The following is a 15,810-nucleotide window of genomic DNA, read 5'->3' as shown; positions in this document are numbered from 1 at the left end:
CTACGAAAGGCACCGAGAGGGAATTGGGTATCTGAAGGTACTGTGACACAAATGTTAAATTCGGTAGCGTGTGTGGAACAGCATCTCCGAGACATTGGTGAACAGCTCTATGGACTTCAACACAACTTAGTGCTAAAGTAATGAGCTCATTGTGTAATACTCATGGAACATTAACAGAAATGATGTGGCCAAAGTAAACATTATTCTATGACCCTTCAGTAGAAGAGACAATAAGCGACAGGAAATGATTGGTATTTGAGTCACCATATAATTAATCTCATGAATCCCTGATGACTTGTGCATGTGCAGTTTAAGATGATTACAATAAAATCTGTCATGATTTTACTGGTCTTAAATATTTAGTAATTTGATTTTTTTTTGTTTTGTTTTTTTACACCATTTACTAATTTTAATAAAATAAAAACATTACATATACTCCATTAGTCCCTCATTAAAGCCAACGCATGGAGAGGCTTTATTATCTTAAGTTTGAGACTCGTATACAGATGCTCCTTGCTTTACGATGGTTTGACTTGGGTATTGCGACAGTGAGATAGTGATGCCATAACAAGAAAGCCTGGATGACATAAGCAATGTTGGAAGACTTTTTTTAACCGTTATATTCACATTCCACTTTATACAACTTTATTCTATTTTCAACTTGTGATGGGTTCATCGAAACATAACGGTCATAAGTTGTGGAGGAGGTGTTTAAAAACTTTATAAAGAAGCCAACAATGTCAAATATTTACCATTTAATAGTACATCATAAAGATTGTACTGTAGTGGCAAGTTAATGAAGACAATGAAACTAGTCTTAGATTGGTATGTATTAAAAAAAATAAATAAAAAAAAAATGTACTCACCTGCTCTGTGACCGTTACGTTTCACACTGCATTAGTAGCTCCCTAATTTCTGGCGTAAGGTGCTTAGTAGCCTTTGCTGCTTCTGCAATAGCTTTACGATACATGCCTTTCTTCTTCCGATTAAATCTTAGTTTGAAAAATTCCGAAAACGAGGAGAGCTTTGAAACGGACAAACTGGATGTTGTTGGCGAACCAAACCATGAAACTGTTGCTTCTTGCCAAGGCGGTTCACCATCCTCTCCCTGGTTCACATGAATGCTTATAATGCGTGCGGGCCACCAAGGAAAGCCATGGACCTTGCCCCATACAATATCTCCTACTGAAATAGTCTTTCCCTCAACAGTAACACAGTTGGTAACGCTTTTAGCGTGCAGCCTAACAGTCAGTCGTGGAACAGTTTTACGTTCATCTTTGGATGATGATGAAACAGAAAGATCATCACCAGGCAAAATATCACAAAATTCCATGGAATTCAGTTCCAAACAAGATTTTGATTCATCCATGCTGTCATTGCTACACAAGGATGCACTGGATGAGTCTGCTTTTCTTTTCCGGTAATTTACAAGCAAATTTAAATTAGATGCTTCTTTATTGTGTGGAAAACCTTTAAAATCCTCATCTTCACCTGAGCTTCCCTGAGAAACATCACGGAGTCTTTTTTCAGAGGAGTCATCCATATAAAAACCAGAGGAATCAGACTCCCTGCTGTTCTGGAGAATGTCTATTTCAATTAGCTCAGATTTATAAATTGAGTTACTTTTTCTGCTGCTTACTCGTTGAGGTTTAAGTCTGATTTTGGGTGGTGGTGCAGCTGTACCGGAATACAAGGGCTTTGTTAACTTTAGCTTTGGAATGGATGACAAATGGCTGTCAGATGATTTGTCCGTTGAGCGCTTTGGAGTCTGATACTTATCACATTCTCTTGAAGTTTCTTGGTCCCTGCTTCCGTTTTGTGAAGTCTGATCTGGGCAAAATGGTTCCACAGAACCATGTACACGGGATGGAATTTTAACCACTTCCCCTTTACCTTGAGGTGTACTATAAGATATTTTTATAACTGGACTTCTGGGCACCAAGTCTTTTGAGGATGTCTGATCCTCTCTCTTCTCTTTCCCAGACTTTCTGTCTTCCGATTCTGACTCAGTTTTATTTAGTTCATCATTAGGCTTTCTGCTACTTCTAGGATTTTGTTTCTCTCCATCGGTCTCTTCAGCATTCAATGTGTTCTTGCATTTTTCACAAAGAACTTGCCGTGGTCTTAGTCTTATGGTACTCATTATAAGCCTCCCTGGATCCTTGTTTCTTGATGTTCTCCTTTTAGTCCGTTTAATAGTCCTTGGTGGTGGCTGGGGAACCCATTGATTGTGTGAGTGCCTCAGCCACAATGGAGGGGGAAAAGGGGCCCCTTCAAAGTAAGGGGGGTAACAAGGAGCAACTCCTGGTGGAGGAATCAAAGGGGGAACCTGGTCAGTGTTACTCGCCATAGGGAGGCCACCATCTTGAAGGGGAGTTTCAGACAGAAGTCTTGGGTTGGTATTTTCAGATACAACATTAGAGGAACCATTGCTTGGCGAATCTTCATAATTTGGAATCGACTTGGGGGGCACACAGAACAATCCTGATCTAGTAGAGTAAAGAAAAAATATTATATTTAAACAAAGATCAAACACAAAGAAATATAATAGTAATTGTATTTGATGAATATGCATTTAAAGATTGAAGAGAAACATACATAATTCTCTGGGATCTTTTGCTACATGACCTTTTTTTTCTCCCCCTTTAGAGTCTTACTGTATTTTCATAGAAAGTTCATATGATTCCTATGGTAGGGATGGATAAATGTATTCTGCAGGTATATATACACTTTTTCCACCTTAACAATGCATTGAGAACCACCAGTAGACAAACGGCATTCGAGTAACGACCTTCACCGAACTACACGAAGGGCAATCTTAACTGGGTTGAGAGGGAAAACCACCTTATGCTGGGCCACAGTGAACAAACACTAAAGAACTGAGTCCCCCTTTAACACAACATCCAAAATATAGTCTGTTACTGAAATCTAACAAATCTGGAAAAATCACTAAATACAATGAGCCTTTGTAACACAAAGCCACTAATGTCTTAAATGTATAAAAGCAAAAATCTTATTTTATCATTAGAAATTACAAAAAAATACCAGTTTGGTCATTACCAATTGTATCTACAAGATACAAAAAAAAATGCAATTCAAATGCAGCTAAATACATTAATAAGGAAAACCAGAAATAAATCTATGAAGGTAAGGTTACTGGAGGCCACTTTCTCACACCTTACAGAGCAAAAGCTATAATAAGAAATAAAAAACAAACTGTTTTTGTGCCCTTTTTAAGAACAGTTTCAGCCAAGTCCTTCCTTGTTTAAACTGGTTTTAATCAGCATGGCCACCTCATACAAATCCTCAAGCTAAATTGAAGTGCTGTTTATAAACATGATAACTGCGCATGTCAACATTTTGCAAGAAAAATATCCAATTTTAATGCAGTAACTAATAAAGTATATTATATATATATACACACATACATACACAATTCCCCAGCACACTGTACATGAATATGGGGGATGGTGGGACAATTCACAGTGTCTCCTATTATTCTCTCTGGAGAGTATGATTGATTCTAGCTCGCCTTGGTATAATGAGACAGCACACTCACTACAGGGAGCGGAATTAAAGACATACAAAAACAAAAAAAAAAAAGAAAAAAACACCCCCAAAAAACAGGGGTGATGAAACAAGAAATATTGCATTTCCTGCTGGGGTCAGAAACCACATTTTGAGAATTATAAACTGCATGCTTTTAATTATTTCTCCCCATTTCCACTACTTAAGAGTCCCAACGTGGATCATGTGAAAATACCGTGTATTTCCAATCAGGACAGTAACGGTAATTGACTGACCACTGAAGAAGCTTAACGAGAACCAAACTAGTTTGGGGGGCAAATCAGTTGTCAATGAGTGTAGAATTCCGTTTTGCCCTGACGAAGGCCTTGCATGGATGAAACGTCGGAAAGATAAATAATTATAATATTTAATTAATCTTATTTTGGAGTGTGCACGGTATTTCTACTCACTTTATCTCTATGACTAAATTGGAACGCTGGGACATTTCCCCAGACCATCTTTACCTCTCTGAATCCATGATTTTTGATGATGTTCATTGCCACATTAATACGTTATGTGGCAACGAGAACAATAACCAAGTCAGGATCTACACATCTTGCTTTATTTTAATGGTATTAACTATTTAAATGCCTCGATGGCATTCTACTGGCACTCAATGAGACTTCCTGACAGCAGCAGATCTATGAGAAATATCACTGTATTAAGGGTGGGCTCCATCTAGTCACATTTTTATAGTGCACACCAAGGGGTAAACAGGACAGCAGATAATTTGGGAGCAGCCTGCACTTCCCATCCCCCACCTCTCTACAGAAGGCTTATATCCATTAAAGCTGATTATATCCAAGGCCTTAGCAGCTGCCTTGCTCCTCCATGACCAGATCACCTTTGTAGTTCAACGAGAGAAACCCATGTTTCCAACCTGAAATCAGGTGTAGTTAGTCAAATGTATCAAATATTTGGTATTGAATGAGTTAAAACGGTAACCTCCGCTTGCCTTTTCTCCTAGACCCTATTATTCTTAGTGTTCATGGCTTATGGTTTACTCGAGGGGCTGCTGCATACACAAAAAGACACGGGGTCTCCAAAAATGGATCATGATATGAAAGTAATACATATTTTATTTAACTGTCCAGATTTTGTGCTTGAAAAGTAATTTGTTTCTGATAGATTGCAAAGGAATGATGTACGTCACAAGTCAGCATTGTCACTCAATGGTGAGTTGTAAGCGTGCAACAAGACTCAACGGTGTGAAAAAGCAGGAGACCATCTCGCTGGAAAGCTTGCTGGGCTGATCCTTAATAAAGCAAAATAATGAGATGTTTTCAAGCTAATAAATAATTAAACTAATAATCCATAATCAGGGCAAATATCAAAGTGCATCACACGTTAAAATCTAATTTACCACCTTTACTCACTAGAAGTCACTATCAGTAATAATGGCAGCCGGCTAAGCAAAAATCTCTGCAGTTACCCATGGAACGCACACAAAACCACTTTTATTTTGATAAGATTGTCTCGTGACATGGAAATGTTTAAAAACAAAAGTAGGTGAGACTGATATGATGTTACAATATGTAACAGATCCAGGCACATGAGAGCAGAGGCCTCATCACTATTGGTTTAATACAAAAGGCTTGTATATGTAAGTGGCAAAAGGTAATATAATGATCACTGCAAAAATATGTCCATAAGTGATCACCACACCACCTGTGCTCAAGCAGGAGCACACTCAAATCGTGTTTGTTATAATGCCTTATAACGGCTAGAGAATAAGTAGCAGTGGGTCACTTATATTAATGTATAATGAAACGGTATCCATGTGGATCATCGCACATTGAGGCAATTTAATGCATCCCATGCTGCCAAAGTTTGCTAAAATGTACCAACAGCCCACTGCAATCACACAGAGGGGCAATTACAACAAATGCGGGTCTGCAGGACTACAATACAGCGCTTCAACACGCAACCAAGGAAACCTAACGCGTGGAGTGCATGAAGGAAGGAGGCTGGAAGAAAGTTGCTGCAGCTCTGGCCGCACGTTCCTCAGGCATTCTATAGCTAGGACGAAAAGTTCACAATTAAGGAAAAAGAAACCCGGACATGTCCCAAGAGGTGTATCCCAGGTGAAGCGGAGCCTGTTGTGTCGCCTGAGCAGCTGCCCTCCCCCCTTACTTCTTGCTGCAGTCCAGAAGTATCCCGGTGAAGGTCCTTTCCCCGCAAGTCAGGGTCACCAGCAGCGTATCGTTCACTATTTGTTCCACCAGGACCGGCACCGACGAGCCGACCTGCAGCTCCTGCCCGGCCGCGGCCTCCATGCTCGCAACGGCCCTCCGTGAGTCCCTTTAAGGGGCCTGCGTGCACCGCACAGCGCCCCCTCTCCGGTCTGACCTCCGGCTCTACCAGCGCCGCGGCTGTAGCTGCTGATTTGGGACAGCCATGATGATGTCACGCCGCAACTCCCCCGCCTCTTCGCTTACGCGCTAGCTCTTCCCCTCGGCTTTTGTGACGTCACTCTCGCCCAGTGGGGGCTATTGTGACGTCACAATAGGGAATCCCGTATCATGTAACATATCATTTAGCTCCGTGTGACGACTGTGATGATTATCCGACAGTTAGACAAAGAGACCTGATCTGTCTCCAAAGCGAGTGTGCTCAAGTGGGGGGGAGGGAGATCATTAGGACTTCAAAGCACGGGACCGAAGGAAATCATCCAATAGGGGAATGAATGCACTTTTGTAATAAAGATTACAGTTGCTGCACATGTTTGCTCTAATCTTATTTTTTTTTATTTCATGTATTGTGATTTTTTGTTGGATAAATATAAAATAAAAATAAACTATAAAAAATAACCACCTACTTAACGGAACATACATCTCCTAACCTTTATAGGTTAGTGAGTGAGTTTTTAGGAACAGTAGTTGGAGGCACAGTGAATAAGAGGGATATAAAGGATTCAAAAAAGTGCAAAAATGTTTTTCATGAGGCTGAATATTTATGTGAAACTTAATATTTATTCAACTGAGGTTCAAATTATGAATCTGCATGGAAGTCACTTACAGATCAGTCCTCAAGCAAAATGATGACAATAGCCTGGCATGTTTCACCCATCTTGGGGCATAATCATAAGAATCCCCAGAAGGATATACAACCCCTTCATTTCCTCTACAGATAGGAGTCCTGCAGGACTGAACTTCTTGATCCCCGAATAGAAAGGTGACCACTGAAGTCTTAAATTGGTGATGGTGGCCAGTTTGGAGGTCCTAGAAGCTTGCAGGTTATTCCCTCTCTCACAAGGTGTCATGCTTACCATAATTGAGTAACAGTGCTCCAAAATGAAAGTAAAGCCTCAGTAGGAATTAGGTTCCAACCCATTTCTGGGCTGGGAAACAGATCTTCTTGGGCCTTTGAAAGAAGAGAACCACTAAAGTCTTCAAACAGAAGTGGTGGGCAAAAACCATACCCCCATCAAAAAGCAGAATCTAAAGGGACCGTTCTCTACTGTAGCTATTTCATTGAAAAACCTCAACAAATGTGCAAGAAAAAAATCAAAGCTGGCCCGAGACCCCGGCTGGCATTATAAAAAAATCCTTGCCCACCAGCTATAGGCCAGACTGGTGAGGAAAAACTAAAAAGAGTAGCGAAGGGTCCAAAATGTGGTCAAGTGAGCTTACCAGTACCAATCAGCAATGAATCCCTTCAATGGGAGACCTTCGAGACGAGTGCCCGGATGGACCAAAGATTGGCTCTCTAAACCACACCTTTTGGTTTCAAAGCATCCTCAGCCTTAAGCCCATGCTCTTCCCTCTCTCACAGCTACTCACTTGAATATAACCATGAAATGTACATAATTGAGGAGGGCCTTTAGTAGAATAATCTAATCTAGTGACATCATTTACAAACTCATTTTCTGCTGTTTCGATGCACGTTATTTTGAGAAAAAGTAAAATGGGCAAATTTAGGTCATGAAGAAGGACACTAGAGAGCTATGCAGTAGTATTTATTTTTAATACCGCAGAAGTGAACATCATATCCATGTAAATAATAAGTGTTTTTTTAATGTATGGATTTTCCCATTTACAGGGATCTAGGCAACTGGGGTTTTTTTAGAAGAGCTCCATTAAAAACTATAATTTGGCTTTTTTTAAGGAAGGCTTATTTTATACCCCCTCAATGAAAGATAATTTATCTTTAGCTCCAGCCATGTTGTAGATACCTAGTTTGAACTCATCGGGCGAGGGTTCTGCAAAAGGGAGGGCTGACACCTTTTTGCTCATGGGGCATGTCAAGTCCTGCCTCTCCCATCATAATTCATGCACATATATAAACACACACTTACTCTAACACACATGCAGACACGTGCTCGCTAACCTTGCATGTGGCCTGAGCCTGTCTGTAGGGCACACTACTAACACAGTGTCACATAATGCCACATTAGCCACTGAGTCCTACCTTTACAAACATAGTGGCCTGAACTGAGCCTAGAGCCAGCATTACTTTTACAATGCAATTGTCTCAAATTATCAACTCCATGGACTCTTTTACCCAGACTTAGGTATTCCCCCACAGGTCGCCCTCTAGCCAAATTGCAGTGTGAATGAGGTGGACATCTGTGCTGCTGTTGGCACAGACCTCTCGCTATTTGTTTTCGGACAACAAATTTATTTCTGTTTGGATGAAATTGAGAAGGCTTTTTTATGCAGAAATAATATTTACTGTCACTCACCCTCACACACGCTCTGTCACACTGTTTCTCACTGAAGTGGTAGAGGCTAATACAGAGAGGGAATTTAAACATGCTGAATATGCATGATAGGCATATAGCTTCTGAGTCTTTACAATAGACCAAATTGCACTCCAGGCAATTTTAACCTAATAGGCAGAGACATGGTTTTAATAGTTGCTCCACTCAGCTAATGACATTATCATTTTTTGTATTTAAAATAATCAGGGCTGCCTTTCATATTGATTAGACCCTGGGCAAGCATTTGCTTGGACCCCACCACCACCACACCATTTTAACACCAAAAAAACCCACAAGAAAACAAAAGTACTTGCCACGCTGACACTACAGATTAGGAGGGCACTGTCTGACTCACTGCGGTCTTCCCTCCTTCTGACCCTAATGTGACTCCGTGTGTCCTCACACCCCACGCGCAGGGCAGCGGAAGAGCAGAATACTTTGTAGATTGCATAGCAAATCACATAGTTGTTCATGGGAGTGATCTAAAATGGATTTGCAAGTCATGATCAGGGCTGGCTTCCGGTGTTCAGACGCCCTATGTGGGCCACCCCTATGTTGCCCCCTCCGCCATCTTTGCCCCCAGAGTCCATTTGTCCCCTTTTTCACTGTGCCACACACCTCTCTTTTCCTCCCTCATGCTGCCCCCATTGGTCGTGCCACCCTAGGCCTAGTTGGCCTAGCCCAGAATACATCAGTGTTTATGAGTAGTAATGCACCATGACAACATGTAATATGCAGTGTATTATTTTTCTTTCAGTATGAGAGAGTGCACTTTAATAAATATGACTCCTGCCTAAATACATATGTATGCATTAACATAGGATACCAATTATTGATACTATTATGCAAGAAGTTGTAGTAGGCATAACATGTCTTCTGGGTGTGTTTCAGCATGCATGTACTATTTCTTGTAAGTTATAGTTTTTTCATTTAGCATTTATTGTATAGTATACTATATATTGAGTGATATCATACAATTCAATTGAATGCGATGTATGATTCACAAATATGAGAGAGATCAAATACTATTACACTGATTTTTGTGTTGTTTTTTTTTCTTTAAAAGAACAAAACAGACGAGGGCCCTAAAAATCATACAGGGCCACATTGAAGCTGCCCGCTTACAACGAAGTATCTAAAACAGTATTTGTAGCACAAAGACAAATAATAATATACATAAACATAGACAGGGGTGTTTTTAAAAAAATACATATTAGAATGTAGTATAATTTAGTTATATTTATATACAGTATATTAATTTGTCATACAAACATTTTAGATATGTCTCATATTTGTTGTATTATTGATATACAAAGCAAATTATTGCAATAAACTAAAGTGTAAAAATATATATATACTAAGTAGTTTTCTAAGCTCTTTATTGATTTAGTAGATATCACTATATTACATACACTAAATAGTGCTTAAAAGTAATGATCAGCCTAAAGGGAATGATCAGCCTTTATATTGCAATTGCAAGTTACTTTAAGGCAGGCAGGAACTGATAATATGTCCTGGATGAGCTGTAGTTAGGGCACCAGGAAGTAATCACTGCGAGGACGTAAGGAAAGGGTACATTTTGTTCAAAGGAAGTTCTAGTTGCAAGAGGTCAATAAAATGTTGCAATGGTAGTATGACCTGTTACATATTTCTGATGACTCAATATAAGAGTTATGAAATCTGACTATTCTGCTTTTCATTCTTGCAGGAAGTAATTTAATGGAAAAAAAGTGTTTTTTTGGGAGTGGCATTGAGAATACATTAATAGCGGTACTAAATTGTCTAAAGACAGAGCAATGAAACAAAAAATACATTTCCTTATTATCTCCTATGAGGGGTCTTTTAACTAAACTGTTAGTTTGTAAGTGGGTTATTGTGAAGGGACACTCTAGCCATCATATGGACCTTAAATTAACATTTATCCCCTCTATGCATTTGCATGGTGTCCCTCCACTTGTGGGAGGATCATTCTTCCAAATGCATCTCTTGATAACCAGTGTACATGCACAGTATACTTTCCACCAGTCAGCTCCATCTCTTGCACGTGTAAGATGTCCAGAGGGTCTAATACCCCTGTGAAGAAAGTGCTCCCATTGATTTCAGTGGCAGTGCTTTCTTGCCAGGGGTCTGCTGTAGAGGATCCCACGAGTGCTGTCGCTATTCTGTGTGTTGGGGGTGGGAGCGGGTAGTCACACAATATACCTATGTGTCCCGGTAATCCCGCGCACTCCCGCAAGGCTGCCGTGTTTTTTTTTTTTTGCTTTTTCACATTCAAAATCAGAGGCGTTCCTAGCCTCACTTTTATATTCCGCCTCATTTTCATAGAGGCGGGAGAGAGAAGATGCGGGTGTTAGTGACTCATGCATGCAGCCCTGAGCTCAGGACAGGTTGATCTTAGACACCCAGCCCATTTAGGAGAAGGCCCATTTCTGGCAGATTTTTGTAAGAGATAATGGTCTGGGGCTGTTTTTGCAGGTTTTCTGTTAGGCCCCTTAGTTTAAGTGAAAAGTAATATTAATGTCACAGCTTAGAAATATATTTTAGACATTCAACTTTATGGCACATAAGCACCACCATGACTATGCCCTTATGCACAAAGCAAGGTCCATAAAGTCAGGGTTTGAAGAGCATGTGGTTTAACCTGATTGGCCTCCAGAGATCCCTGACCTTAACCCCACTGAACAATGTAGCTGATTTTTAGCAGTTCATTCAAAAGCGTTTTTGCAGCCTTGATCGATTCAGTCTTCATGAATTTCCAAACAATTTTTGACTTAATGAAACTTTACAAACTCTTAGGTTATGCCTAGTGAGTCTTGGTGAGTCAGTGAACAATCAGACATTAACTGTACATTCTAGTTTCAGTACAGAAAAACAATAGTTATCATCAGTTGCATGCAGGAACTTATTGAGACTAAAGTTTGGAAGTTAAAAATTCTTTATGAGGAGTTCTTATAACCATCAGCCCTTGAATAATTGAATACCTTTGATCATCAAAGGACAAATCAATGAATTAACCAGTGTGTTACAGTTGTGTTTTTTTTCAAACAGATATTGCATCCTTTGGAATTACCAGAGTTCCCGATCAGGTATTTCTTAAAATCTTATTAAAACAATAATTAACGCCAGTTAAGATAACATGTTCCTTTAATTATACATCCTAAGCCTCTAGAAAGAAAAGGACCACACACATGCTGCCAGCAGAAGAATAAAGCAGCATGCTGAACTAGATTTCAGTAATACTGTTGAGTATAGCCATAATATATTGACTTGCTAAAAATGTAATACTTCCGTGTCAAAATACTTATTAATCTTGGACGTTATTCTTATTTATCCAAAACTGCAACTATAAAAAAAACAATTAAATCCACTTTTACAATCAACCAAAGAGAAGTTTCTGCTGCTGAACTTTGATCTTGTTAAATTTCACCTTAACAAATAACTTACATTTCTGTGGTGCTTTCCTCAATATAAATATACACATTTTTTCTCAGTATAATAAGTGGTTTGTGCAGAGATACTGACATATTTTATCTATTGTCCATCAAGTATTTTAATAATAGGCATCTATTTGTCAGAGTTTTTCATAAATGTTTTTGTTTATCTTGTAAAGTCCACTATAGATAGTGAGTTTTTTGTTTCCCATGTGTTATGGTTGGTGGTTTTTGTTTCCTACATATATCTAATATGCATTTTGTGATACACTTTATGAAGTCTGATACAAAAAGTTAGTCCTTTATGCCCCTTTGTATATGTTTCTGTCACTCACTACAGAGTTTCAAACTGCCTCTGGAAGCAACATCACCACAAGCACTGTGTGTCTGGAGGTTCATGAAATGGGTTCCCATGGGCTAGCAGCTGTACACAAGCTCAAGGTGTATATGTGCAATGCCAGATGTTGACTGGCAGCACACCACTGGACACGGGAGCAGTGGAAACATGTTCTCTGGAAAGATGAATCACACTTTGCTATCTGGAAGTCTGAGGGACAAATCTGGGTTTGATGGATGCCAGGAGAATGCTTCCTACCCAAATGCATAGTGCCTTATACAAAGTGTGATGGTGGAGTAATAATGGCCTGGGGACATTCTTCAGGGTTTGGGCTAGACCCTGATATCCAGGTTGATATTAATGCTACAGCATACATAGACATTTTAAACAAATGTATGTTTTCAACTTTGTACCACCACTTTTAGGAAAACCCTTTCCTGAGCGTCTGAGAGGGTCGGGGGTGCCCGCGAGGGTCGGAGAACAGCGAGGGGCCTGGTTAGGGTCAAGCCTCAATCCGGGACAACACATGTTTCCATACATTATTATTGTATACCTGAAAATACAGGATTTGTATGTCTGATTCTATGACTTCAGTGTTGAGTTCTCATGTGAATTTCAATTGATCTATACATGCAAAACTAGGTTTGTGTGTTAATCTATACCTGCTATGCTATGTTTCCATACATTATTTATGTTTACCTGCAAATATAAGGTATGTATGTCTTATTCAGTTGATCTATACATGCAAGTGCTGTTTTATGTATTGTTTATTTGATCTATACTTTTTTTTGGTGCGGGAGCAGAGGGAGTGATTGCATGCTAGGCCGCGTGGAGCGGGGCCCAAGGAAATGCTTGCGTAGGTTCCAATTTTTTCATTATAAAATGTATTGGCAGCAGGGTCTAATATTTATATATATATATATATAATGTAAAAGGGTGAAGCCGTATTAGTCCAGTAGACACGATGTCAAAAAATAGAGTATTGCAGAGTATGCGGTGATACCTTTTTTATTGGACTAACATAATATTAAAAAGACAAGCTTTCGAGAGTTATCCTCCCTTCATCAGGTCTGAAGCAATACTAATCAACATGATGGAGGTTACAACTTAAAACAAGTGATGGTATAAGGGGGGGGGGGTTGAGTGGGGTGTCGTAAATAATAGGTCTGGAGGTGAGAAATGCAGAGAGGTAGAGAGATAACCTGGGCTTAAGCTGCACCTTAGAATGAACCTGCACCGAAGCTCCATCAAAAACCATGAGGAAGAAAAATATTGCACCCCGGTAGGACATCATTTCACACAGAACAATCACTCCATCCAAAACCTAAAAATTAAAGTACTCAAAGGAAATTTCAGAGACTCTCAGGAAAGAAAAACATTTGAGATGAAAATGATTACACATTTTAACACCATAAAAGAGGGACTTAATGTGGATTCTGGTTTCCTTACACACTACCAGAACTTCATATGAACTTCATCTAAACATCCAATGTCTAATTGCTGTTATCTTTGATGTTTTACTGTGGTTATTGGTTCCCTAAGTTTATTTGTTCTGTCCCTGGGTTATCTCTCGACCTCTCTGCATTTCTCACCTCCAGACCTATTACTTACAACACCCCACTCAACCCCCCCCCTTATACCATCACTTGTTTTAAGTTGTAACCTCTATCATGTTGATTAGTATTGCTTCAGACCTGATGAAGGGAGGATAACTCTCGAAAGCTTGTCTTTTTAATATTATGTTAGTCCAATAAAAAAGGTATCACCGCATACTCTGCAATACTCTATTTTTTGACATCGTATATATATATATATATATATATATATATATATATATATATATATATATCGGCAGCAGGGTCTAATATTAATATATATATTGGCAGCAGAGTCTAATATTAATATATATGGGCAGCAGGGGCTAATATTAAAGAAACTGCCAGTTCAGCTGTTATTTTAAAATCATATTTCAATCACAGTCTTTACTTCACAGAGAGACACAGAAGTATATATTATGTAGTTAAAAATGCATGTCTAACGCATATACAGTATCTCACAAAAGTGAGCCACTCCAGTGGCAATCTGTGAAGCTCTGGAGAACTCCATGCTCAAGAGTTGCTGGAAAATAAAGGTGGCCACACTTTGGGCCCAATTTGGACATTTCCACTTAGGGGTGTACTCACTTTTGTTGCCAAGGTGTTAGACATTAATGGCTGTTTGTTGAGTTATTTTGAGGGGACAGTAAATTTACGCTGTTATACAGGCTGTACACTCACTACTTTACATTGTAGCAGAGTGTAATTTCTTCAGTGTTGTCACATGAAAAGATATAATAACATATTTAAAAAAAATGTGAGTCAACCTATTAGAGTTACTTGTATTTTTCAATTGCTGTCAGCATTATTTAACATATATATATTTAATAAATTATATTTATGTGATATGTGAAAAACACAAATTAAAACATGTTTACACTGTTTAAAATGTATCTTTTTTCATTATGACAAATACTGAAAAATAGATATAAGGGGGTGTGACCATGGGGAGGAACTTAATCAGGAAGGGGTGTGGTCAAGATAGGGTGTGGCTAAGGCAGGGGCATCACCACAGGGGGCCCATGGCTTTTTGTTGCCCGGGGCCCTGGATGATCTCAGTCCGCACCATTTTTTTATTGACAGTGAGCACAGTGGTGGCTGGTGGGTAATTCCAATGGGAGTTCACAATATATACATTTTGAAAATGAAATTACATTTACGTCGTAATGTACAGGTCACAATATATTTCCCTAAATTAACCATAAAGACCCCATCAACCATTACTGCCCCTAAATTAACCCTAAAGACCCCATTAACCATAACTGCCCCTAAATTAACCATAAAGACAACATCAACCATAACTGCCCTAAATTAACCCCAAAGACCCTGTTAACCATAACTGCCCCTAAATTAACCCCCACCTCCCCTAACTTTCAGCAGTCCAAATATTAATTTTATACTTACTGTTAGATGAGTTGCTGAGCAGTGTGGATGCTATAAGGAAAGGGGCAGAGCCAATCTTTTGCGCTTGGGGGTTCACATGCGCATGTGCTCCTATGGGGGAGCCTCCACTGAGTGAGCATTCAGTAGAAAAATGAAATGGCAGATATATTTCTTTAACTACTCTGCGCATGATGCAGCACTTGTCTTGGGACATTTTAATGGGCCCTCTAGGTGGAACAGCTCCCTTAATGCCCATGGTTTTGGAATGGGATGCAAAGCACATGTAGGTGTGATGGTCAGATACCTTTTGTCATTAGTGTAGTTCAGCTGATAGAGATAGACAGATGAGCACAAAGGCAATGTAGTATGTCAAGTTGATAAAGACCTCATCGTGAGGTCGAAACGTTGTTGTCTTTCTCCTTCAATAAATCTGCCTGATGGAACCCTTGAGTGCCTGGATCCTTTTTCTATTTTGATTTACTGGGGAGCTGGCCCTTCCTGGCACAGCTAAGCACCTGAGTTCCTGTGGGGAGTGTGTGCAGATTCCTGATTTTGGTGACCTACATGAAATATCAGGCACACACACCAGGAAGCATGGAATTATAATTTTAGTCAGTTCCTTTGAAATAGTTTCACTAGCAAGCAATTTAACACTGGCTGGGGATAACACATCGACTGGCTGCAGACGAATTACTAAAAAGCTATAATTTACTGTAGTTACCCCTAAATTAATTTGAGAGTTATTTTGTAAAAACAACAATTTGCTTACTGTATAATACTGTAATGTTCCTACTT

The 15,810-nt window shown here is 39.4% G+C and overlaps 1 protein-coding gene across 1 annotated transcript; it reads right to left on the bottom strand.

Annotated features, from left to right (window-relative positions):
• Nucleotides 1-880: 880 nt before the first annotated feature.
• LOC149298953 (PWWP domain-containing protein 2B-like) lies at nt 881-5,843 on the bottom strand. The gene is made up of 2 exons (XM_089486976.1): nt 5,701-5,843; nt 881-2,489 (listed from the first exon to the last, which is right to left on the bottom strand). Exons 1-2 carry the CDS (start codon nt 5,841-5,843, stop codon nt 881-883), a joined length of 1,752 nt encoding a protein of 583 aa, XP_089343102.1.
• Nucleotides 5,844-15,810: the final 9,967 nt, after the last annotated feature.

Source organism: Sceloporus occidentalis, unplaced genomic scaffold, assembly GCF_023333645.1.
Source record: "Sceloporus occidentalis isolate IW3139 unplaced genomic scaffold, rSceOcc1.0.p SCAF_30, whole genome shotgun sequence".
NCBI lineage: Eukaryota > Metazoa > Chordata > Lepidosauria > Squamata > Phrynosomatidae > Sceloporus > Sceloporus occidentalis.
This window is presented reverse-complemented; position numbering and strand designations above follow the sequence as displayed.

Coding starts and splice junctions, on each gene's coding strand:
- LOC149298953 (XM_089486976.1), bottom strand. CDS start 5,843: ATGGAGGCCGCGGCCGGGCAGGAGCTGCAGGTCGGCTCGTCGGTGCCG. Junction 2,490..5,700: donor CTTCTGGACTGCAGCAAGAA/GTAAGGGGGGAG, acceptor TTACTCTACTAG/ATCAGGATTGTTCTGTGTGC.